At 39.7% G+C, this 27139-nt stretch overlaps 1 protein-coding gene and 1 long non-coding RNA gene across 6 annotated transcripts in view; one reads left to right on the top strand and one right to left on the bottom strand.

Moving 5' to 3' along the window:
• LOC147871782 (uncharacterized) overlaps positions 1-27139 on the top strand; it is a 119733-nt gene that overhangs the window by 71394 nt on the left and 21200 nt on the right. For 2 of the 5 annotated variants that reach the window (XM_087360162.1, XM_087360161.1), the window contains exon 1: positions 24732-25067. In XM_087360162.1, the coding sequence (XP_087216288.1) occupies positions 25025-25067 (43 nt within the window). In that variant the 5' untranslated portion in view covers positions 24732-25024. Of the gene's footprint in view, positions 1-24731; positions 25068-27139 lie in introns of those variants that run through there. The other 3 variants (XM_087360158.1, XM_087360157.1, XM_087360159.1) reach the window with 2 other exon arrangements.
• Positions 7283-14449, bottom strand: LOC147871783 (uncharacterized). The gene is made up of 2 exons (XR_015538297.1): positions 13600-14449; positions 7283-13241 (listed from the first exon to the last, which is right to left on the bottom strand). It is a non-coding gene; the product is annotated as an uncharacterized LOC147871783 (long non-coding RNA).

The following is a 27139-nucleotide window of genomic DNA, read 5'->3' as shown; positions in this document are numbered from 1 at the left end:
ACCGTCAATTCGTCGTGCGAAGGTCAGGAGCACAAAGCGTGGGACTTGGCAACAATCGGCCACTTTCACTTGCTCTATACTCGCTCATCGACGGCTTGACGAAACCTGGCTAAGGATTACAATTCACTTTTCACTTGCCTCAAATTAAGCAGAATATTCAAGAGTGCACGCGTAAAATTCAGTATCCTCACCATCAATCATCGTCACAGGCAAACGTTTTTCTTCTACACCGTTTCCTTAATATCACGAAACGAAATCAGATTAATAATACCGTGTAAGATAAAACATAAGATCCTGGTGAAAGACTGATCACACCGTTCTCCCAAATGTTCACTACTGAATAATAATATACCGTAGGTGGAAGTAATATCGATATATCGCACTAGAACACAATCGCGAAAACCTTAAGATATTCGAACTCATTTTCAATATTTCTCAAAAGATTCTTTCATTTAATGTAACAATTTTAACCTTAAACACAAAATTGGAAAACCCAAATTGTTCACTTTCCACACGACAAATTTTTAAAAAAAAAGTAAAAGACGATGGTGTTAAATACACTTTGAAACACAAATTCAAACACCCATCTTAAATTTGCATTGACGGTAAAACAATCGATCGTTTAGTACAGTTCACCTCACATTAGTTTCTGGGGACGACAAATGATTTGAAACTCACCTGGGTAGCATTCGTATAATGTGTGGAAGAATTTTTGTTATCAGCTGAGATCCAAACATTGGTATTCCACTGGAGGTGGGGCTGCTAGACCGACTGGTATCGTCCTGTTGCGGCACCATTATTTTCGTTATAAGAACTTTCACTAAGAAAACCAACAAATACTACACACTTTTAATTTAATTTGAATGCGTCTAAATTATATTTCACGGAGATAATTCGTAGCAGTACAGTAAAAACTCCCTTTACTTTAGCTAAATATTTTTAGTAATATTACGACTTTCAGACACTTCCACAGATTTGCGGGGCAACTCCCGTCAAACTTTCTTGTACATCCATTTAAACTAAACGTTCTTCCTGTCAATGTAAGACGACGACTGAAGGCTCCGCGTGTCCGCGTAATGCATACCTACCAAACGATAATCGCACACATCTTTACGTAGCGAGCTCTCGACCAATCAAAACCTCGAATGGGAGGAGTTTCGCCCCTTCAAGTGGGAACTCTATCTATCAGAGATAAAGCCGACAGCATGAGCTGTATAGAAGCTGTACAGAAGTATGTCATTGAACCACAAAAAGTTAATAAACTTTATAAATAAAAGCAATTATCACTTTGCACACATGTTACAGCATCCGTGTAGTTTAAACATATTAAACACATTTTCCTTTAAATATCATTGGTACCTTAATTAATGTCGTGCTTATGAACTTCAAAAAAACAGGGTAATGTGTTTATAAGACCACATGGGGTCGTAAGCCAACATATGAAACTGTCTACTCTCGTTACACGTTAAATTTGACTGAAGTTGTTTTTCCGACCCGTACAGTTCAACAGACAAGTAGAAAGTGAAGCTTTATCCACATACCTACATTCCCCGCTTGAAGCGCCTAAATGTTCCGTCTTTCCGCCGTCAGATGTCAGATGTCAGACAAGACCTGACAACCTGGAGTGTGTAGTACACATGCAGTGTTGCTACTACCTTACGAACACGTTTCAATGGCGGTGGAGGGCATGGGTGAAGATACCAAATTTGTTGGAAACTTGTAGGAAACAATCTATTTCTTCTCATCACCTCACAATTACTCGCGATAGCAAAGGCAATTATTTTTCTTGGTTCAGCGAATTCATGCCAGGTCGAACAGGTGAGGTTTCAGTGGTTTCTTCCAAGTTAAGGTATCACAGAGGTACAGCTTCGCACACTTCAAGGTTGTGTAAGATTCGAGTGGCAGCGCAGTTACGACATTCAGTGATCGCAGTTCGAGACGTACAAAATTACCCAGTAATAAGTGTTCTTCATGGGTCCTTAATTTCTTCTCGTCGCAGACGCACGCATGACGAAACTTTTATATTGAAAATAACATATTTTAGTTTCGAACATTTCTGTATTGTTTAATCTTGATTCACTGTATTGGCTTAATGGAATCATTACGATATACGTGAATAGGCTGAGCGTGTAGCACGTAGGGGATAGATGATACATGTACAACCAATGTTTGTCGGAAAACGAGGTAATATATCGCTTCGAAGACCTAGGAGTTGATATGAGAATAACATTGAAATATATTTTGCATAAATAAGCTGCGATGTTGATAACTGGATTCATCTAGATCGGAACAGAGACCAGTGGTAGACTGAAGCAAACACGGCTTCGGAAATGAACTCTGTTTAGATTCTTGCTAACACGGTCATAAAACGTCAGGTTCCGAAAGATGAACGGAATTTCTTGACCAGCTTAGGGACTTTTCGTTTCTCAAGGACCCAGTGCAGTTCGTTACATAGTTTTCAAATAAAAGCTTTCCAACCCTGTCTGCCTGCTCTCCTCTTTTTCTCTCGTTGTAGAACAGCGTTTCTGTCTTTTCGATCGACATACGCGTACACCTTTCCAATTGGGAGAACCTACGAGTAATCAATAAATCGTGTACTATAAAACCCAAAAACATTCCTTCGGGCCCGTTCTACATGTCTGGCAATATATTAATCATCTTAAATACCCCTGGAGTACATTTACCCCATTTTAGAACTGGTGGTCTACAGAAACCACGGGACCACCGATGTTGAGAGCCGATGTCCAGTTATGAGTTAAGTTTATTTCGATTTTCGTTACAATAAAAATATTTGTTATTTAATGAAGCAATATTAAAAAAAATATTTTACACGTAAACATTTTCTATGACGTCTCCTTACATGAGAATCGAGTTAATATTCACCAACTCTCACACAGCTGATCGCCCGAGAAGACGCATTCCGTTGCCGTGTAAGATTCAAACACGCGGCCCTAGGCATATGGGATTTAACATTCTAAGGACGAAATATAACAATTTCCACGGAACAGAGTCTTCTTAGAAAAGCTGGCAGCCTTTTAGTGAACCCAAAGGTTCATTTCCGTACTCACAAGACCCCACCACTGTTCCCTGTTCTGAAGTAGATGAATTAGTACACAGCCTTTCCATTCAATCGTTTATTACAAAAATCTTTCGTAGACAGGGGTGTAGAATCTATAATAAGAGCCGCTATTTTCGACCATTCATCTAAGAAATGCACCCCTTTTAGAGCATCAATGGACGCTTTTTTATTTCAGGAATGGTCCGCGAACATGGACATACTATAATTCTAATGTCCATACAGACTTACGGAAGATCAGTTCTCCCGTAGAATAAAGCGTTACAGTGTTAATGCGTTAAGGCGAGTGTCGTGTGCTACCAGCAGCACCAGGGTTCAGCTACAATCATGTGACCTGGCGAGAGATGAGAAACATTCGAGGGGTAAAAGGAAGGGGGCACAGTAACATCCCAGGAGGGCACAACTAGTGTCGTGCTCAGTGTACAGAAATTCCGGGGAATTTACCGTGGGGACTTCGCCCGGCGGTGCGTCAATCAGAAATTTATCTTACGCTTACCAATGAGTACGATGTAAAGGGGTATTAATGATGCAGTTTATCCGGCCTTCTCAGGACTCAGAAACTGCTCAAGCACAGATGGAATGAAAATATTGGCTGTTAAGAAATTGTTATGAGTGGGTGCGTTCTGGATTCACCTAGTCTAGGACAGAAAATTTTCGCAGGGTTTTTGTGAATACGACAATGAACTTTCGGGCTCCATAAACCGTGCAAATTTTATTGGCCAGCGGAGCGATTGAAATCTTCTCAAAGAGGACTTTGTTCTGTGCAACGAGATTGTCATTCTCAGTGTGGCGGAAGCAGATGTTTGAAATTGTAGCTTTAGAATTAAAAATTACATGTCGTTCCGTCGGTTCCATCCTGGTTTTACCGCGACTTAGAACGGAATCCTGTGCTATTCACCCTTAGACAAGACGGTCCACTGTTACTGGCCTCAGACTGCAGGAAACTTGCGAAGGAAGTTCTGGACGTTAGTACGAGATAGCTATTACCTCACCTTGGTGTTTGTACTTTGCAGGACCCTACCGGAATATGGTCTGCATGCACAAGGCTCTTGGCAAATATCATAAAACACCTCTCTTACAGATTATACAAGCATGACGACAACTGCTAATGTTACATATACCACCATAGTCCCTGCTTTTGTATCTGCCGTTTAGATAAAAAGGATTATCGGTTGTCTTTTATATTACACTAATTTATCTCTGCAGTACGCGTAGTAATGGCTATGTCTTGGAAAATCTGTTGTAAGCAAAGGCTAGGGAAGGAATTGCTTCTCTTTATTGATGAGTATTAATCCTAGGCCGATGTCAGTCTATGTCCTTGTTCAGTGAGCCAAGAGAAATGTTGTGAGTGGACGCATTGAAAATCGGTGCTCTTTTGCGACAGTCATAATGATTTTATGCGGTGAGTTTGTTAATTTTATGCTCAAAGTTATTTATATTGTTCATAAGATGTGTCTATTATTTCAAGTCGAAGTAAGTATGAAATCACGATACATTAGAGGTTTCCAGCGTTGCTGGTCTTGACTTCGCACGACGTGGCCGCCATGTTGGTCATTGGATAAGGCAAGTGGGAGGGGGCGGCGTCTCTCCCTGAAGACAAGGAGAGAGGCCACAAGAAATTAAGGGAGAGATGCCGCACTTAAGAAATACCACATCTGATTTAAAAAATCACACACATACATATTGAGTACTCAAAAATGCCTGTTCTATTGCATTATCTTATATTATTGAGGAAGATCAGTCCAGTGTTGAAAATACCGAGAAAAAACTCAACAGCAAGGAGGCAACTGGCTTCTGTCCTCACTGAAGCAGCCAACAGAGGAAAGGCGAAAGAAGCAAAGAGGAAACGAAGTCAAAGAGCAGAGGAAAAAGGCAAAGGTGAACAGTCCGAGTACTTCAGGTGTACAAGGTTGAAAAACGTGAAAAAAAAGTTCTAATCAAGAGACCCCTGAAAACTGTAACACCAACAAGTGCTGTGAGTACTGGGAAAACTGTTGCATGAGTTCTGCTCTCCGTACAAATTTCACTGACTAACGCTTAGACTCTAAATTCACTGGTTTAAGCTTTGACTCCAAGCAACCTCTGGAACATTTTGCTTTCAATGTACTTGATAATTGAACATTCATTTGATATTCAATAACTTTTCAATTTTTATTGGTATTCACATGTTTTCTCCATGTTAATGTTCACATTAATTCATTAGTTTGAATGAAATATATTAAAAAAATGTTGCCGTCAATCACAAATATAAAATTGTTAAAAGATTAAAACATCAATTAACGTTCCCCTTCGAGTACTCGATTACATAGCCATCAACAGGTGTTATGTAGTTAAAACTTATTACTGAAATACTGATTTTTATTGTTTTTTATAATTTATATTCTTCATTTTCTGATGATGTTCTTCTTGTTCTTTATATTATTTCTTCGTTGCGTTGTATTATCACGGGTCACTGTTATTAGGTTTGTAAAAAAAATTTTAATATATTTTAATACTTATAATCACAATATGACGCATTTACAATATCTTAGTTTGAACGAAGTTCATCAGTTTTCATTTACATATGTTTCTTTTTGAATTCAAGGATGTTTTCAAAGAGCGGCGTCTCTCCCGGCATGTCCGGGAGAGACGCCGCAAAGACAACTTTTTTTATCGCCCTGTATCTCTGAGAATTAATTTGCTTTAGATATTTTGTTTACGGATTAGTATAATACAGATCTTAAATATAATATCTCTGAATTTTCAGCCGTTTTGACCATTTTTGGATTGAGTTAGAACAAGTGTTGCAAAAAGTACGGCATCTCTCCTGGAATTACCTTATACGTATAATTTTGTGATGTTCGTGAACATAAGTCAGTAAGATGTGGTTATCAGTAGAATGCTTTGGATGGTGTTCAGTGTTAAAATTGGCCCAAGAAAAGTGTACACATTGAAGTACACATTGGCGTTCCAAAGAATTTTCTCCCGCTGCGTCACGTTCGTCATTGTTGAGCTGTCTTCCGAGGTCATCGCGAGCAACGCGCTCCAACAATGTCCTTGGGGCTTTGCAGTATCATATGATCCGAGGTCACTCTTGCGCAATAATGTGTTCCAACAATAGCCTCGATTCACACAGGTGCTCAAAGATGACAGATTGTAATGCGGGTTGCCAACCTCCACGTAAAATCGCGACAGACAAACTTCGACTGACCCACAAATTACACTTCGCTCACGCTAGAGTCTGTACTTTGTGGTGTATTAAACGACGCTGTCAGTACATCACGTTGAAATAAGAGGCACACAAGAAAGATTATTCTTGGCTTCGTGAGAAGAGAGACGGTAGCTGTCTAGGGAAGTCCATTACCACTGCCGACTGCGTTAGAAGGAACGAGGGGTGGGGCGGGGGTGGAGGAGAGGGGAGAGTCTAGAGTGAAGTAAAGTTTGTCCTGCTATACGCCATGTAGGCGTTTGGGGGAGAGGAGGTATAGCTCCTCTCTTTCTTGACCTTTCGGCACTAGATGGGGTGGTGAGTGGTCGGCATCACGCCCCGGCCGGCTTTACCCCCGGGAAAGGATCCCGGTACCCATTGTAGAGGAGGCTGGGTGGGCCCCAGAGGCTAGAGGAAAAATCCTCTGCCCCCGTCGGGGATCGAACCCCAGTCGTCCAGTAGCTAGTCACTATACTGACTGAGCTATCCCAGCTTATGACAGTCTAGAGTAGTGATCTCGGGTCTGAACCGTGCGCAAGGAGGGGAGAGAACGTAGGATTAATGATTTGTCTCCCTAAACAGCATTTTTCACGTCTTGGGATGCAGCAGTTAAAAAACGATCTGAGGTGGTGACTGATTCTCGGAGTAGGCCATGCAAGTTGTAATTGAATGGATGTCTCTTTATGTTACCTTCGATTTGGTCGTAAACTACTTAGATGACCAGATTCTGAACAGGAACACGCCACGTAAAAGACCACAAGCGTCACAATACGCAGTCGACTTGTGAACTTGCTTTGTGTGAGGTCGGGGGACACGTTTGTCCTGCCCCTCATGTCCGATGGGTTACACTGTAAAAGTTCCAGACCTCTGAATTAGATAATCATGCTCAGAAAAATCCCCTTGAGGGAGTGACGTGATGTTGTACAAAGCACGAATTTTACTAGACAGCTGGTGTTGCTGCTTCTAACTTCGTGTTCCTTATGAAACTAAGAAGCGTGCTCATGAAGAAATCCACCATATTATATTTTGGGGTAGATACTTTATTAGTTTCCCAGAAGACATGAAGTGCGATGGTACAATAAGTAGCAAAAGAATGGCCAGGGTACCAAATAAGGGTCTGTATACAGGCAACGTAGATACTAACTCCAAAGAGCAGAGTCCTTTTGCAAATGTTAATAAAACTCCCAGGTAGTCAAGAAATTTCCTGCCCTAGATTGAACTCTAAGGTTCATTACCGTGTTCACTAGTGCCCGCCAACCATCCCTATCCTCATCCAGATTAATTCAATGCGCACATTTCAAACTTATCTTTCTAAGATCAGTTTTAATATTATCCTCCCAGAGAGAAAGACAGAAATAAAAGAAGATAAAAGCAAAAATTAATCTGGAACAACAAAACCGAATGCCTTGATTCGAATTGGAGGGGAGGCATTTTCGAAATTCTTCATTTCAGTACGATTACCAACCTGAACTTATTTCTTCGTACCGCTGACATAACCCGAAGTAGTTTTAAAATAGGCGAACGTCAATCCACTGTCCACTGTTAACATGTTGGTCACATAATTACCCTTGATGTCATTGCATCCTCCCCCTCCCCTTTCGTCGCATTGTATTTTGCGCACAAGAATAGCTGAGGTTAGTCCGTAAAAATCCCCCGTACGTACAAACTATCCCACCCCCCACCCCAGTGACATTTACGAGGGCTACATGGCAATGTTCTAGCTAACAGTCAATCTGGTAAATGCACCTTCTAGCACCAAGCGATAAAAAATTTCGCTAACAGAGGGCAAAAAACACTCTTCTATCAGCTAATTGACTTTGATACCAGTTTTTTTTCCATGAAAATTCTTTATAAAAGAACTGGTGACACAGTCACACATGAGACTAATTCAATTGCATGGTGAAAAATATATATGTTACTTAATATTGGGCTAAACAAATGTTCATGAAATAACAAACGTGAAATAAATGCAAAATCTGAGAGCCTCTCTATGATCTAGATTCTAGATTCTAGAACTCCTTGAATACATCACGCTATGTGGACAGCAGAAAGATAATTCAGAATAATTTACTGCATTTATAATTTTGGATTATATGGTAAAAATGTCGTAAAAATCAAATCAATATAATTTTCTATTTCCTACAGAAAAAAGTGAATATACGAGGCGCGTCCTCAAAGTAAGTTTCCCACTCGTCCCACAGCTAGCAAACCTTATATTGCGCAAAACGACTGTGCGTACGTGATAGCGCAATGACGTAGCATGGCGCATGCACTAACGGCACTTCCCGCGTTCTCACAATAGCATCGTTGCAGCTGTTGAAGATGGAGGTTCTTATTCCAGCTCCCGCCGACTGTGAAGTGCGGTCAGTGATAACGCTAGGCCGCACACGGCTCGACGGACAGCAAGTCTCCTGCAGGAGTTCAGCTGGGAGGTGTTTAATCATCCACCCTACAGCCCGGACCTCGCTCCCAGTGATTTCCATCTTTTCCTACACCTCAAGAAATTCCTGTCCGGTCAGCGTCAGCGTTTTGAGAATGACAGGGAGGCGGAGATGGTTGTCACACAGTGGTTCCAATCCCAGGCGGCAGACTTCTACGACACAGGTATTCAAAAGTTGGTCCCACGGTATGACCAATGTCTCAATTCCGGTGGCGAATATGTTGAAAAATAGCTGGACACTTGCTGTATCTGTTGCAATAAATATTTCCATGAAATTGTGTTTTGTTTCTGTAAACGGCCCCAGGGAAACTTACTTTAAGGACGAGCCTCGTAATTTTCACAATAATACGTTATTAGAGTGATCAAACAAAGGAGGGTTAGATGTACTGGTCAGCCCTGAAGATAGAAACAGCATATTACAACGAAACGCTGTTGTCATTCCGCGCGGCATTGCAACGTAGAAGACCGATGTGGTCAATTTCACTGCCGAGAGAATACGATTACACTCCGTAAAACGTAATATAATCATTATAATTTCTATGTCAAAATTCTGTGTAATAAGTCTTTTCCATGTGACCGGAGCAAGTAGCCTAGCGGAGACGAGGTACATGGCTAGATGAGAGATAAGATGTGTACCATTTTCTCTACTGCAGCTTTGTATAGAGTTACTATCACGTTTTCCAAGTAGTTGTTCGTGGGCATGCGCTGTTGTATTCGGTGTGGACTCGGGATCGCGGACACAAAAACGGGTTCACGTGGTAAATGACCAAACGATAACCAAAGTCTGTTCGTATAAGTAGCGTGTCCAAATGTGCGTACTTGAGTGAGATTTCATTCAGACAAATAGGTTACTAAATGATCTAAAGAATTTATAATGGAACCTTTATCAACTTTAATATTCATGTCAGCATTAAATGACAGTATAATTCCATCTCACAATTTCACACAGTCAAAATGTTGGTATTACTGATGTCATGAACATTCCAAGTTTTATTAAAACAGTTATTTTGTTTAAATTTCATTAGAAAGAACGATATGAATTAGGAATGATGCCATAAGCCTATAGTTTCTTATAGATACATAAATTAAGTCTGGCATTTATTAAAAATTATACGTCTTACTGGCAGTAGACAGAGGAGAGCTTTTTAATAGTTTTACAGACAAATGCCATGAATCTTCCTTCCCTATTTATAAATTAAAATCATCCCACATAAAGTATCTAGTTGAAAATCCCATGATACGAGTTTCTGCGCACATTAGAACTCGGCCACGGCGTCCACTCGTCCCACAAACCGTACAAACAGTAGGACGCAATTGTGCGCATTGCCGATTCTGCACGAGTACCAAGGCGCTTGCTCATACCTAAATGAAACTAACTACGACATTCTGACTGCATCTTTCCATTCCTTGCATTGTGCAAAAAAAGGAGAAGAGATTCCGAAGTGGCTGAGATGGAAAAAGGAGATATGGCCTAGAATTTTAGTAAAATTATCTCTCACGTATAACGTAATTACCTGCAGAGTTAACAAGTTCCCTGTTCAATCTATAGACCTATCGAAATGTTGCGGATTCTTTAAAAGTCGATTTATATTCATCTCTAATTCAGACTATTGTATTTATTTAATGATGTTCATTCATTTTTAAGTTATGTACTTTAGGTTATATGGTTTTGCAATCTTATGAGTTGTTTTATTTTGAGTGTGGTGTGTTGTTTTGTTGTGTCTTATTGTTTTTGTTGTGTCTCATTGTAGGACCACTGCCACCAGGTAAAAACCCATTTGCAGTCAATAATAAGAATGATAATAATAATAATAATTACCGTATTCACAAGGCCCCGCCAGCTGTCCCTATCCTGAGCCAGATGAATCCAATCTACCCCTACCCGTTCTATTTCACTAATATCCATCTTAATGTTATCCTAACTACTCCTAGCTCTTCTGAGTGGTGTCTTTCTCCAGCCACCTCTTACTTCAGCGCCCTCATGCTTTGTTCTTCCCTTAACGTGAGAGATCAGGTGTACTCGCACAAGACAACAGATGAGATTAAGACGACTGTATTCAGGGATTTTACGTCGTGTAGTCTGGTACAAATTTATCGACGTTTCGGAGGTGCTTGTTGCGAAACAGGCACATCAAGTGACTTTGTGCCGCGACATTTGTACTATAGTGCGTACAGGCCTTTAGACCATCGCGTATGACAGAATCATTCTCGAGTTTTGACCGAATTAAAAGAATGTGTATGATGTTTCTGAAATATAGTGCACCACTTTAGGGGTGTGTTCTTAGCACAGGAACAATAAAAGGGGTCTAAAACACAAGTCCTTGGAGATTTCGTCTTTGAGTCATGTGCTAGTTTATTTTGGAAACAGTAGAATAAGAAATAATATATAAACGAGTCCACAGGAAAACATTTATTTCCAAATCTCTGAACTCAACGTTATACATAATTGTTTTGACAACAATATAAATTACAAACAATGCTCATTGTGATGTCCTTGTGCGCATCTCAATAAGGATTGTCGCATGCTCTAAAATTCCAGGCTTGTTAGGTACTGACTATTTTTTTTTATTTGGTGTTCTGTCTGACGACAGGTCCATATGAACAGGATCCTTCCATCCTTTTCTCGGACTGGGACCTGTTCATATACGTTCTTGGCAGATGATCCAGAAGTGGTTTGCCATTGCCTTCTTCTGTGTGTGAATGGAGTAATTGTTGGGATGCCACGGAGGAAAACTCTGTGTTGCCTAGGCCACGGCGTTGCCCAACACAAGTTATAAATTCGGGCACCGCCGGGAATCGTATATGACATTAAATCTGTGTTCTTTATTTGGGGTGAACGTTCAAGTCTAATACACTACGACACAACAGATAAAAATTACTGCAATTCATATTTTAAAACTTGAAGCTTTCTAATTGGGGCGATAATGCAACAAATTGGCAGCTGAACGATAACAAAATTCCCCGAATTTGATACTGTCCTAATTCCCTTGTGACTGTGATTCTGATTTCTCCGTCTTCCATACGTAACAGAATGAACCTCCCACATTATCGAGGGATTTCTCCCCTGCGTTTGTATTCTGATACTGTACTTTAACCTGGTGAGAAGAGACATGAACTAAGATCTCTGAGAAGTTTTATTCTTTGTAGACCAGAGAGTTTCTTTGTTCGAGTTTCAGCCCTGCACGTAGGCACCAAACAGGAGCTCATTCGTTCTTTTTGCAAGAAGGTGAAACTCGTAATGGAGAAGCAATGCCCTGCACAATTAATTTTTAAATCCCATCCATCTTGTTATCGCCCGCTTCACTGTGGAAGACGGTCTCTTTGAAAGCAGATAACTCGAATTTAAAAGAATGGGACAAACGAGTGGAGTTCGTTACGGAAACACAACTCTGTACTTAAGTAGAAATTGTTTTCCCGCCGTGAAATCGTCTTTCATCCGAAAAATTAACCACGTGACAGATTTTTCATACGTGGTACTAGAAAGAAAGACCTGACTTAGTAATGAGTAACTCTTCATTTCGCATTTGTACGCTTCGTACGTTTCTCAGAATAAACAGCGATTATTTCCTTAAACGGCGTTACCCAGTCGATCTTCGCGACGGTGAAGTGTGGTGTTTTCTTCGCGGTGCGGGCTGAAACCTTTAATATTACTTAGACGAGCTTCGAATTCAACAGGTCAATTCGTCCAATTATCCTTAACATGATATTCATTGCTTCTGGTGCGACTCTGCCCAGCACCAGAACTGCCTTCTTCATTTCGAATTTCGTCTCTCCCCTGATTATCATTTTAGATGGTCCTTACATTCCTCTTACGCCCAGTCGGCATGATGACCCGCGAAGCAGGTAATTCTGCTTCGATACAGTGGTCTAGCGGTTAGAACGCTGGCCTTGTAATTCTGGGGTCTCGGGTTAGAATTTATAACTTATGTTGGGCAAGGCCGTGGTCTAGGCAACACAGAGTTTTCCTCCGTGGCATCCCAACAATTACTCCATTCACACACAGAAGAAGGCAATGGCAAACCACTTCTGGATCATCTGCCAAGAACGTATATGAACAGGTCCCAGTCCGAGAAGAGAAAAGGATGGAAGGATCCTGTTCATATGGACCTGTCGTCAGACAGAACACTAAATAATAATAAATAAATAGGTTACAGTTACATCTCTTGAACTAAGGGTCCGGTAAGACTATAATATGACAGACAAAGACAGAGAATGCGTGTCGAGAGAAAGAGTGAGATGAGGTGAATCTAAGAAGGGGGACAGATATTATTAAGACGGGTCACAGGCTAAAACGTTCCCCAAAAAACCTGTTCTATTTCCTTCCTTGTCTTGACCGACAGAGGTCACTGATCGAGACCCGAACAAGATTTGTTCCCTGTTTATCTTACGCAGAATGACGTTTAGTGAGGTTTGAGATTCCGAGGGCGAATGGTATGTGCGATGGTGCCAGCAAGAACCTTCGAAACGTCGGTAAACTTCTACCAGACTACACGGAGCAACATCCTATGAGTCACCTCTGTTCCCTGCGTTGTTATGACCTAAAAACAAACATCGATTAAATATCATTGCATGAAATGAGAACTGTGGCTTTCGCGGAACATAAAAGGTCGGAGTAAAATCACGAAATTTGTTTTTGGAAAATCTCGGTCTCGGCTGAAATTCGAAACAGGCATGTACGTAAGAAGTGTTACCGGTTCGAGCATGAATTAGTTATCTTTCACCATTAAGATGGTTTCATAAAAAAACAGAAGATATTTGAAGTTAGTTTAAAAGTTTTATTCTTAGATTTAGAACGAAAATAAAGTTTATTTCTTCCCCTTATGACATTTCGCGGGCGTGTTTAAGGTTTTATTTATGTGCAATGTATGATTCTCAGAATAAACACAGATTATTTACCTTAAAAGCATTAACCAGTTGATCTTTGTCACAGAGACAAGTTGTGGTTTCTTTGAGGAAGAAGGGACGTTTCCATTTAGAACTTCATACTTTCATAACAACGCAAACCAACGTACACTCGTCTGAAGTTCCCTGTCGGTCCAACACGACTTTTTATAAGACATCACGAAGCGTCCGCGTTCACGTACTGAAAATCTAGAAGTAATATAACACCACAATTCTTCGCTGTGCTTACATTTCCCAAGATGTTGTATAATTCTATATTGAATCTTGGGTAGAAATTACAAGACTACACTCTGTTTCCCCGCTGGTTGCACCACACATTCCATAACCAGACTCATACATAGGAAAGAACTACATCTCCTGCAATATAGGCATCCCTTTCTTACAATGTACGTGGCTGTAGTGATCAATGGCGCCCGACGACTAAGCCGCCTATATATATATCACACCAGTCTTCCCTCCGCCACATACAAACAGACGTGACGGAATTTGTTAATTTTCGAAACCAGAAACAAGTGTCAAGATCCGAGTTTCTTTCGACACTGCGCGTAGGAAATAAGTTTAAATATTGCAGAGCCGTGTGAGAATTCCATATATCAGCAATGTTCAATCGTTGCTTGTCCCTTTAAAGCGAGAACTCGTCTGAATCGTATTTAAAAATTCGGTCCGTACCGCGAAGAAAACACTTCACTTCACCATTACAAAGATCAACTGGTTAACTTGTCGCTGCCGGGAGCTTCATACTCGAGTAAAAGAATCTCTTGTAAACTTAACAACTGGAATGCAGAATGACAAATGCCTGGATGATGTAGCTAAGAGAGAAATCTCTGTCCATTACGCATGTGCAGTTGGGTCACAGAACGAACTGTCCTTGTACACTGCGAGGTGTAAGCAGTAGCGACCGCGATGTACAGTCATGCACAAAACTACCCCATCCAACCGCTTGTCTGCAGGTTAGCCTAGCTTCAGAGACTAGCTAAAGGATCGGCATAAAAGATAGGAGAAAAGGAAAAGATTGACAGTGGAACCAGTTCCGGAGAATCTGACGTAAATACGTCTTTGTATTTGAATTATATTTAGGCAATAAATACAATGAAAGGAAGTTTATATATTGGCTTTATTCTAAATACTCCCTTTATACATGCTTTACAATTGAGTATCTCTGCATAGTATGACGCAATGCGCAGACGCAGGGTAGCGTGAAGTGCGATGCGCCTTTGTTCGTATAAACAAATGTTTGTAGAACCTAAACCATTCGTGATATGTAAAATCTGAAAACAGATTTGGAAAGCTCATGACGTAATACGTATTTCGTACGCAATATATCCCGATCCATCTCTTACGGTTTTCGAGAGGCGGACGCTTAACGCCGCCAGATGCATCGAAAATTGTACGCGTTGGTTCATTAAATTTACAATAAATGTATAAACAATTATAATTACAACAAAATACGTTACAGATTCTTAAAGGTCTTCATTTACTGATCATTTTACATATAAGTTACATTACCCTTACTCTCAGCATTCCTAAGGAATGAACGTTTAAATGTATCTCGGCGCTGGATCTTACACGTGTTCGCAACTAACGCTGATTTGCCGAATCACCCTTCCGTATGGACGTATTTACGTCATTAAAGTACACGCTCCTTCTCAACATGGCAACGCTGGAGACTGAAGGCCAAGCAGAGTAGCGAAGCGATTTCCCCCCCCCCCCTTCCGGTCAGCTGACTTAGTGATTCATGTGCGTGTTGCAACAAATCTGGGCTTTGCCGGCCGTGAGATAAAATCTGGTTGAAAAATAAGAAACACGTACACGGCCCAACAAAGCAGAGGACCACCATCTGTAATTTTAACACTTTACGAAAATTATTGTATAATATACCTCGTGCGCCTGACTGCTGCGATCGTGGGATCGAGTCCCACTCAAGGCCGATCACTCATGCAAGGAGATCACAAAGAGATCAGTCATAAAATTAACGAAGAAGGAAGAAAGAAAGGCCTAAAGAGAGAGAGAGAGAGCGGAACAAAGAAGCAACGAGGAATCCTAGGAGGGAGCGTAGCTTCGTCAATGTAGAAAGGCGAGAGAGAAAGAGAGAGCCACACTTGGCCCCGGCGATCAAGGCCACAGAATTGTACTCCTACACGGAACTATCAGCGTCACAACGCACTGCAGGTCAGGGCTGAAGAAACCCAATCATACACGATGGGAGATTGGCTTCGATTCCCGGCAGCATTGCTACTTGGAAAAATGTCTTCGCAAAGACCGATTGTGGACAGTGACACTGAGAACCAGATGCGTCGTCAGAATTTGCAAACGATTCGATCAGACGAAAAAAAACACTTTCAAAATTCACAGCCGTAGTTCGGCGAGTTGCCACAGAATCGCTGTGACCCAGACAGTAATATACGAAGCAACGCAAAATCTCTTATCAACCCCGATCGTTATCATGGAGACGACTTGTGTTTTCTCTGAGATTATGAACTGAATTTGTACACAGACGAACTTCGGTCTTCAAGAAACGTATCGCCTCCATCTTCAGTGTAGAGTTTTCTACAACAGCGTAATTCATATTGGTAAGTCCCGAAAACAAGTCACGCTTAGGCCTATCTGCTCGTACCGAGAATGAGACTTCGCGTCCCTGACGAAAGCTGCGTCGTTAGCCTGAACCTCCGACCGATTTACCCCGTTCGAGACAGCAAGACGTAAACTCAAACAACGGACGCGAGAGTTTTGCAAGGAGCCACGTACCTTATCAAACGCACGGACGCAAATACTTTCCTATTGATGGAGTATTTCAATAATTCAGAACACGCTCCGTCCATTTTGTTGAGGAGAGAAGAAGGCACGACGTTTTAAAACGCGCCAAAGCTCGGCATCGACGTTCGACTTTTATATTTTTGACGTAAATACGTCTATATTTTCGGGTCAGTTCATTCGGAAAAAAGTGAAACGAAAACGTGAAACGAAAATGAAACGAAAAAGTGAAACTAAAACGTGAAACGAAAAAGTGAAACGAAAACGAAACGAAAAAGTGAAACGAAATCGAAACGAAAACGTGAAACGAAAACGAAACGAAAAAGTGAAACGAAAACGTGAAACGAAAACGAAACGAAAAAGTGTAACTGCATTTGTAATATTGATCTTCTGTTTGTTTTAGATCTTTCAGGGATGCTTGGATGTCGAAAATGATCTAAGTCATTTAATGAAGCTGTAAAGACTTTATTTCAATTCTCAAGTTCAATAATAAGTATGGATTTAAAGATGTGCAGAATCCAGGAATGAGAGTATATGTGAGAGTGCTCCTTGGGTCTTGGTGACCGCCTATTTATTATGAAGCTAGGGTGTGGCACTTAGGACCATCCCGTCACATGAGTTTGTCTCATGTTCCATCTTATGACCATAAATGGTAATGTTTGCTGCCACTGTGAATGAACTCATCATATTTTAGGGAAGTGGACTTTCTCCCTCGCTCTAATCAAGTCGGTCACCAATGTCAAGAAGGCCTCTCTGGGTTTGGTACAGTAATGTGACAATCACAATTGTGTAGTAACATTCTAAATATATTACATAAAATTTAAAACATACAAGGATAAGGATACAATATTCCTATTACATTATCCGCCCTGTGAAACTCATATATATATATATATATATATATATATATATATATATATATTAATTCTAGCCTTTACAATCAAACGTCCATGGACGTCCTGCGCCAGATGGATCCAATTCAGCAGTATTCAACAAATATTAGGCGTCTTAGATTGAGTTGGGTTAAAAAAGGCGTCATTCATCGAGAGAGAGAGAGTAAATGCATATAGCATGTTTGCCTGAAAATCTGTACAGAATAAACGACTTTGGAGACCTTTCCATGTGCGGAAGTATAATATTAAAATGGATCGTAAAGAAATGGACTGCGTCGGTTTGGACTGGATCAGGACAGAGACCATTGGCGGGCTCTTTTGAATACGATATTGAACCTTCGGGTTCCATGAACGACACGGAATTTGAGAATCTGAGTGACTATCACATTCTCAGAAAGGACTCTGCTACAAGGAATTCATTAAAAGTAACAGCCTAAGTCTTCTGTTTGCATAATCATTGTGCTGTGGATGCCTGTAAGGCGACAGGAGGCAGCTCTCAATGTATATTTTAAGCTATCATCATCGTGGACACAGCGACGCCTATGCTAAAAATCGAAACCACGTACGGTACGTATTTCATCTGACGATGACCTGTCACAGCCCCCAGTGATGACATTCTGTGAGTTAACACGTGTCAACTGTGTAGTCTTAGCATTTATCACCGAGACAGCTTCCGTAAATCGTCAATCAACAGTAACAGGATGACGCCATTAACGAACCCACGGAAGAATCTGGTTCTCAGACACCCGTTAGTGGGCGTACTCGTTATGTTTTAGTGCACACAGTATTCCACTTTATCGCCGTAATCATTAAAACAATGAACATCGGTACGAAGGCGTGCACAATTAGGCTGCCTTGACATTTACACACAAGGGAAATTCTGTTGGTAAATCAATATAAGATGAATAGTATCGATCTCCCTGTAGATGGCACTGAAAGTCGCAGTCGAGTTGTAGGCACTTATTCATAATCGGGAGGTACAGTCTAACAAAAAAACAATCCGAAGTTATTTCACCAAATGACTGCATGTTGAAATTGTCAGATAGTTGGAAGCATACCACCTGCTTCGAAGATAACACCACATTATGGGGTTCGTAAATTACCCAAAAAGGCATGTCATAGGAACTTGTCCATAGCAAAAGCAAAACGAGTGAGATAATTGTAGAGACTCCTCGCTGCTGTTAAACAAATTCCCTGTAATTAACAAGTGACTGTAAAGTTTTGTACAAAAAAAACTCTTTTCGAAACATTATTACGTTAAATCACCACAACACTCCGCGAAAATAATGACGCCCCTTATACGACACTATTTTCTCATATAAAAGTTATAAACTACGCGACCCAAGTTTAGTTCACTTGCTATAACTATTTGTTTTCAGCGTCGAATTTCTTAGTGAACAAGTCATCGGTCTGCCGAATGAGCGTAAAGACATGGTACTGGAATTTTAATTACGACCGTCAATGTCGGAACGTCACTGAATATTTCTCTAGTTTGTTCCAAACATTTCTCCTAAGGTTGTTCGGATGGGCAGATCGAAAAATTTTGCTACGGTTCGAATATGCACCTTCACAGTTAAAGATCTTCTCCAACAGCTGATGTTCAAAAGTTCCATACCTCTGTAAACCCGAAAGTTCGTCACCACGTTCACAAAATCTTACTATCAGATAGTATTCTGAGTCAGTCCCACCTAGTAAACACCTTCGAAAACAATTTCTGAAAGCTAAATTTTACCTTTTTGTTTCCAAATTCCGAGATCTGGTAATTCGCATTCCTGTTTCATACCAGGCAAGTCCCGGGTTCAAATCTCGACCCGAAGGCCCACTATTCTGACTGAGATATTTCGTGGTTTTTCTAACTCCCTACAGGCAGATTAAGGGTTAATAGTTTACATTAAATTAGTCACTGATGCTTCTTTTAACATCCTTAATATATTACAATTTACAATTAATCATATTATTCGGCGCTAAATTAAAGTAGCAATTAAAGGCGTCAGTAAATAAACATAAAACAAATTAACAAAAATGCACCCAAGCGATAAAATTTTACAGTCATTTTAATTACCCCATGTCCCATCCAGACCACCCTTAACTTAATTATCCTAACGACATTTGACAAAGGCCATAAATTACGAAACTCATTCGTATATGATTGTTTGAAACAATTTGCTACTTCCTCGCTTGTCTCCAAATACCTGAGCATTTCTTTCTCAGGCACTCTCGATCTGATCTAATCTTAGGGTGTGCAAGACAGGACCTACAAAATGTGCGTAACATAAAATATAATTTCATTACAGCATATATGTCTCATTTTAAATACTTAGTCATAAAGCATTAATATTTTGGATTTATTTAATGGGGCATGTGTAATATTATAATTAACTTCCTAACAGCAATTTTGTATCTGAGAAAAGAAAAATTAATACCGAGACCCACGAGGTACAGTAAATATCAAAGAATTCACATGGAAAATATGTGCACTCCACTATATTAATGTTTATTTAATTCTTATGTGTCTTCAGCCTCTGGCCATTTCAAGTGTTTCACTCTTGAACTGAAGCTTCGATATATGGCAGAGTTCTCCGGCTGTGTTTGTAGGCACTACACAGCACTAGCCATTTTACTCTGTGACAGTACTCAACTAGAGGCTAGCCTTCTGTTACAACGAGTGTAATTAAATTCAAATTTGTAGTCTCTTTTGTAACTCCTAGTGGTCTCTGCTCTATTAAGCCTCGCGTAACACTAACTCAGAGGTAGCAAAAGCCAAAGGTTCAACACGTAATAGCAAAACCAGTCTTTGGACAAGATCCTGTGGTAATTACATCTGGTTCACATCCACGAAAACCATTTTCCTATGATCTACCTTGATATTACCCCACGATTTTTTCCTCAAACTTGCACGTAAATATTCTATAACAGGTTTCAACACCAAAATTCCGTCTGTATTCTTTGTGTCCCCTACCTTAGCCGTACACTCAGCTCTTCGTAAACGCCTCGATTTCATCATCATTACAACACACCTGGTAAACCAAAGGCTACATAATATGAATTTTCTCTCGTTATGAACGCTCTAAATTTCTCTAATAATTCTTTCAGGTTCAAATGACACTACATAATGTAACATAAATCACCACTGGGTTACAGAATATGAAATTACCATCATATACAAGACTCGTGGTTCTAAATGCTACAAAAACGTGGATTAAGTTCGCTCTTGCAGACATTTTGGAGGAGCCCACTCCAGTCTGCATATTTTATCTCCGAAACAACTGTAACCTATTTTGATTAAATTTGGCATTGGTGAGGTTGTCAGATAATATTTATCCTATTTTAATACTCCTCCATCAGACTCCTTCTTTACATAAACTCAAATATAAATCCATTAGATTAGACCTATTCAAAACTTTTCTCGGTGAAATAATGCGATGATAGGGATCTCAGTAACATACATCGTATAATTCTAAATTGGAAGCTTCATCAAAATATATTGTACATTTAACGAAATATAAGGCATAAGCCTGTGCGCTTGACATTAAGTAGCGACACTGTAATGACGTCTCAGAAATTTGCGCGAGAATCATATTTATATTACTGAAGATACAGAAATTAAAAACTGTAAAGTTAGGGAGGTCATGTGTAAACAGTCCTGTCCTAATTGGAGTACTATCCAGATTTTATATTTCTGATGTCCCGAAAATGAACGAAATTTGAATGAGCAATTTCACACAAAATCTTACTGGATAAACATGAGACTTTTACGTATTATATTTGACAGTACAGAAGTAAAATGCCTCAGTAAAGTGTCTAGACCTCCGTCCTCAGGTCAGTGACTACGTTTCTGAGAATATCAAGTGAACATCAGACCTGATACCACACTTATCTGGGGAGAAATAGAAAACCAGCGATGCTGTGAACAAGAGAAAATTGAATGTCTCAATGAAAATATCTTTAGTTCAGAATTAATCACAAATAATGTTTTCACAAGAAAGCAGATCGTACCTCTAGGGGTCTACAGACCAACAGTGTTTAATCTTTCATGCAAAGTGATGTCTCCCAAGAACGTATTAATTCCGAACGTTGGGCAGTCAGAGAGAAAATTCATAGGACACATAAATTTAAAGCAATCACCGACACTTCGACATGGATAATAAAAATGTAGCGTACCGCACATAACCTATTTCAGCGCATGTGCTCATGGATAATGAGAAATCTGAGATAGGTTTCTCTGCTCCCAGGCCAGTGACAGTTTGATCATTTATGGCGACAGAAAATATCTTGATCACTTTCTGGAACTAAAGCTAAAGACATTTCCGCACTGGCTTTGATGATATATAATTAACACTTGTAGCTTAGTGACGTAAGCAGGTAACATGCTACTAATAATCGCAAATTATTATTGACAGCTTCACACCTGTTCTGTTCACAGCTCCACGAATGTTAACCAGACAATCGAATTAGTAACGCCATGATATGACAGAACTATAACTTTGAAGGCTGATAACATTCACATGGTACCTACCGTTTCTGTCATGTCGTAGACATGACTTAACGTGTAATAGGGGTTACGTAGCGTGACGTAGAAGGCACGTACACGCCACCAAGACTTCACGTAGCGAGACGTGATATAATCTTAACTACACTAAATTAACCTAACCAAACTGAACCTAACCTAACCTGACTTAATACCATCTGAACAGATTGGATGATCATGTATGAATTTTGTGTCAATATTAAGTCACAACATCAGACGGAAGAGATATAAAAACCATGCACAATGGCATTGAGGATGAAGCTACCGCTACCTGACGATAATCGAACCAAATACCCCCCTCCCAAACACAAATATAGACATTAACGCTATCCTCCAGGAATTGTGGATAAATTTGAACATTAACAAACATTCTGAAAATATTCGCTGGTCTAGTTATATAAACGGGCGCATGTAAGCGATAGTGGATGTAACAATTTCTGTGAATTTCGTGTTTGCTCAAGAGATGATAATCCAGCCTACAGAGGTGGAATTCACAGCCCACACTTCTTGGAGTTGCCAGGGGCCGAGAGTGGGCGAACATGGTTACTCAGAGTTCAACCTCTGGACAATAATCTGGTCTTGGAATCAGAATGACAATACTGCGATTTCTAAGAACTGGCTTCAAACTATGTGAAACACGAGACTTAAGAATTAAGAGATTTTGAACATTTATGTTCTATTGCCTGTCACTTCCATGAAGGGATATAAACGACAATGACACAAATGAAAAACGTTTCAAGCATTCAAAATATCCTACTCAGCAAAATATAAGAAAGTAATAACACAGATATTTTAAAATCCAACCGTTTTCATACACAGTGCTCTTTGCGAGGGCATCTAGATTAATAATTCTACTGCATTTTCAATATACGTCATTCTATGAGCGTGTACATAATTTTCAATCTGTTCACCCTCCAGAACGAAGCCAATAGCTCGCCAGGGCCATGGAAATATAACTAGTGCCCAGCATTTTGTTTAGGGTTTTCATTTATGAACTGCTGCAATACAGAGGAAAACAAGACACAATTCTGGTGGACTGTGTATTTGTTCACTGATGCTAATTCTTGTTGATTTTTTAATTCTAAATCCACCATCAGTCAAAGGGGTGTAACTACAGGTTCTTTAAACTTGATATACGTCTTTGATTTCTTCCATTATACGGGGAGCTTGCGAGGATACGTATCTCGACAAATATATTTTAGTATCTACGTATATAAGATCAATATATCTCACTGTAATACAGAATCCTGGGAATTACCATCAGTTTATGACATTAAAACTTTTTCTTTCTTTATTTACATGTCGTTTCAATATTAACCGTGTCTCGCATATTCATTTATACCCACGTATTTTATTATTTGCATCACAAGTAAATACGACATATGCCAAGTTACCAAAATATAAAATTTACGTGCCATTTATTTTCTGACGTGGTGAAATGTAATTTCACATTCAACTGTTAACCTAATATATGTAGGTTTAGAAGAAACGTCCGAAGACTTTCTTCAAATTTATTAATTTCTCCCACAATTTTTAGAAGTCTTCAGAAGAGACAGGTGTTTGGAGAGGTTTAACTTTATAAATACACACACATATTACAGAGATATTAACATTCTTTTCCTCAAATAAGTCAAGTTTCTGTTACACAAAATAACCTAGAAATGTAAACAGAATTTGACTAAAATGGAAGCTGTGATAGGAAGGACGAAATCACGGAAAAATTTAGATTGCGCAATAAGGTAGTCTGCCTTGTAAGACTAGCTTTTGTTAAAGTATTTATTACAAGAGGCCTAGCTTGAGGTTTTACGGCAAACACTCTGTATGCACTTTTAGACCTCCAAAGTTTCCTTCACGTCTCGCTCATACGCGACTTCCTTACTTAATAACGAGTTCTTCATTATGTAGTTTTATCACTTCTTATCTTTTAAGCTCATTTCATAACAATTTTATACACGCACTCCTTAAAACATGAAAGTTACTTTGAACGAATCTCCTTAAAAATAAATAATTTCAACGACGACACAGAGTAAATTCAATTATATCGCAAACGTTTCTCTACATACTTTTAGATCAATATTGATTTGTTGTGCTCAAAACGGACTGTAGTGTACGAGTGAAATAATTAGCCTCGTGTCAGGCATACAGAACTGCGGGAAACGATAACGATCAGACTCTACAACAGATTTCTGCACGAGATATTTCTGTTAACAGTAAAAGGTCATCTGCGTAATACCCCTAGTATAGGTTCGAAATTTTTAGTCAGCGTGTTTATAACGCTGCAGTTTAATTATCGTTCGATTCGAAGTAAAATTTACGCGATTCGCAAACAAACAAACAAAAGTCTGCAAACCTGGATATCGCGTGCGATCCACAAATAACCAGTTAATTAGCATTCTTTTAAATATAATTGAAAATTAATTTCGCGAAAGGACCGAGCATTGTACGTGCTCGCCTACCAGACTTGATTACTTTAATTAAATTTGAAATAGAAAGTTATGAATCTTCTCATTACGAAATTTTCTAAACATCCAGTTATTTCCACCACTTTTGGTCCATATATTCTCCTCAGAACATTGTTATAAGATAATTTCTCAACATATCTTCCTCTTAATGTGAAGATCCAATAACATAAACAACAGTAAGAATAAACCTATAAAATTCAGAAGTCTTATTAATACGTACCTGCGTCTGTGCCACAATTAAAACATATCTTATACACAAAGACAGTATTCCTAAATACACTGAGTGCTTATATAACATGAACTTAGAATATTAAACATACATAGTCATTATTGCATAAAGCTCAAACTCCCTAAACAGCAACTAATCACCAACCAAGATACCAACACTTACTTACAATATTTATAAATTAACTAACTAACTAGATGCCTTACCGAACCCGAAGGTTCATCACCGAATTAACCAAAGCCCTTCACCGGACCCTGTCCTGGGCCAACAAAATCCAGTCTCCTTCAGCTCCTATCTCCCATAGATCCTGCTTGAGATTATCCTCCCATCTACGTCTAGGTCTCCCCAGAGGTCTCTTCCCCTCAGGCTTCCCGGTGCACACCTCTTGTCTCATGCATGCGCGCTACATGCCCAGCCCATCTCATTCTTCTCGACTTAATCACCCTGACAATATTGGGGGAGGAGTACAGATTTTTAAGCTCATCATTTTGCAGTTTTCTCCACGCCCCATCGTATATTAAGTTAAATTATTTTTTGTTCTTGTTCACAGGTTCCGACTATGGGGCCGAAAGAAACGACGCCATTCCCAGAAAAAGACGCAGGTAAATAATCTCTTAAATTTTAAATTAGTCGCTTATTAAAAGCTCGGTAATACTTTTCAGGGAATCGCACTTACGTATTCCTAGTGTTAACAAGAGAAAGGTGAAGAAGACTTAAAAAAGCCTTGAACTGCGCATGTCTGACATTCAGAACACGGAAGACGCACAACTGCAAAGATAAATTAACATTTATTCCAATTTAAGAGTTTGTGCAACGAGTTGTCATGGCTGGAGGACGGTGGGAGGCTTATTTTTTGACATCACTTCAGACGGGCGGTGACGAGAAAGTTCACAAACGCGAGCTCATTATGATGTGTCGTAAACATGTTTTTGTGCAAAACAGACTAATAAAACATGGGACACTAAAAGTATGACAAAACGTTTCACCTTTTCCTCGTCAAGGAACACGTAACTACGAGCCTACGGCAAACGACGTTTTCTCTATTAAAGGTAATTGGCAATAATTTTACATTTCTAATTCATTTATGTTCCAATGATTCCTTACGTATGAAGAAGTACTAAACTATATTTCTACCTTTCACGAGGTGCCTTTACGATAAGACGCGCATTGCCTGCGTCATGCATGGATAGGCACAGTACCCACACCGAGAGTCGTCTATAACAATTACAAGTGCCGGGAATAACGCTATGACGCCTACTTTCCTTCTGGTGACGCTAGCGAGAACTATAAATTAATAATTATAAAATGTAATGATCCAAATCTGTGCATTATTTACTCTAGTAAATACAGATTACGAGCACGTTTAAGGGTAAGACACAAGAATTTATACACCTAACTATTAACCAACTCCATGCTGTAAATCCCTTTTCAGAAGCTAACAGTTGTTCAGCTAGTCAAGAAGTTCCCCGCCGTCCATTACCGTGTTCACAAGAGCTAACCAGTAGACCTTATTCTGAGTTAGATTTATCCAACTCACACATTCGCACTCCATTTGCCTTGAGATCAATTCAAATACAGTCCGTCCATCTGCGCACATGCATTAAGGTTTACCGACTAAAGGTTTTGTATGAACTCCCACGTTCCGCATCGATCTGATTAGCGCTACAGAATTTCCGAAACAGTCAAAATTACGAAGCTCCTCGTTACGCGAACATACGAAAACATCTATACAGAAACTTTGTAGATCCGTATGTGACCTATTTCCATAAAGAATTTCGCATGTCCTGATTAATTGATCGTTTAATATTCACCATCAAAAGGAAAACTGAATTACTTGACGCGAGAAAACCACGTCATTGAAGTTATTTGTATGTACGTACGTATGCTCACAGCGCGAAAACCGATTTATCGACTTAATGCAGTTTGGAAACTGAGCAGAATAGGAGAAGAACGGCTTCAGAGCCATGATACTGAAAGACAGACCTCTGCGATCAGCTCTACGACAAACGTTGGGGTAAATACCTCTCGAATTTCCAAGTAGGAACAATGCACACGCTCTGATGGCGAGAAACTGAAACTTAAGCCACGAACGCGTGGCCAGAAAATGGGAGAATATTCCAAGAGTTAGTAAAAGGAAATGAACGCCATCTTCATGTTTCTCCCGAGAAACGAAAACTCTCGCTCGCCCCTGGCTGAAATCTGTGGATGACGCACAGCACACAGACTGGAGTCCGACAGAAAGTTGTCACTGATACGCTGAAGCGAGGGCCCTGGAGCCTGTCTGCGTTCGTACTGCTCTATTTCACGGAAATTTTGTCTACCCATACACCCCAAAGTATCAAATCACATGCGACACTCATTTGCATCAGTCTGAAGTAAAAAAATATACCCCCATTACAGAGCACGTGTGTGATCTCACAGTATCTGGAAAAAAAGATAATACCAGGATGTAACAAAACGAATTATTCAAGTATTATTATTCGATAAATAGCATCTAAACATTTAATTTAACATTTAATTTTGGATAATATTAATTAAATCTGACGATATTTCTATTAACAGAAAGCGTATTACGCGAAAATATAAACTTTATTATAATTTTCCTAGCACAGCGGACAGAGCTCAGAGTTTTAAAAATTGGCCGTAGTATAACGAATTTGGGCCACTGAAGTTT

This window comes from Zootermopsis nevadensis, unplaced genomic scaffold, assembly GCF_977971745.1.
Source record: "Zootermopsis nevadensis isolate Lab colony 2312 unplaced genomic scaffold, Znev_1.0 Znev_ptg000039l, whole genome shotgun sequence".
Classification (NCBI taxonomy): domain Eukaryota; kingdom Metazoa; phylum Arthropoda; class Insecta; order Blattodea; family Termopsidae; genus Zootermopsis; species Zootermopsis nevadensis.
This window is presented reverse-complemented; position numbering and strand designations above follow the sequence as displayed.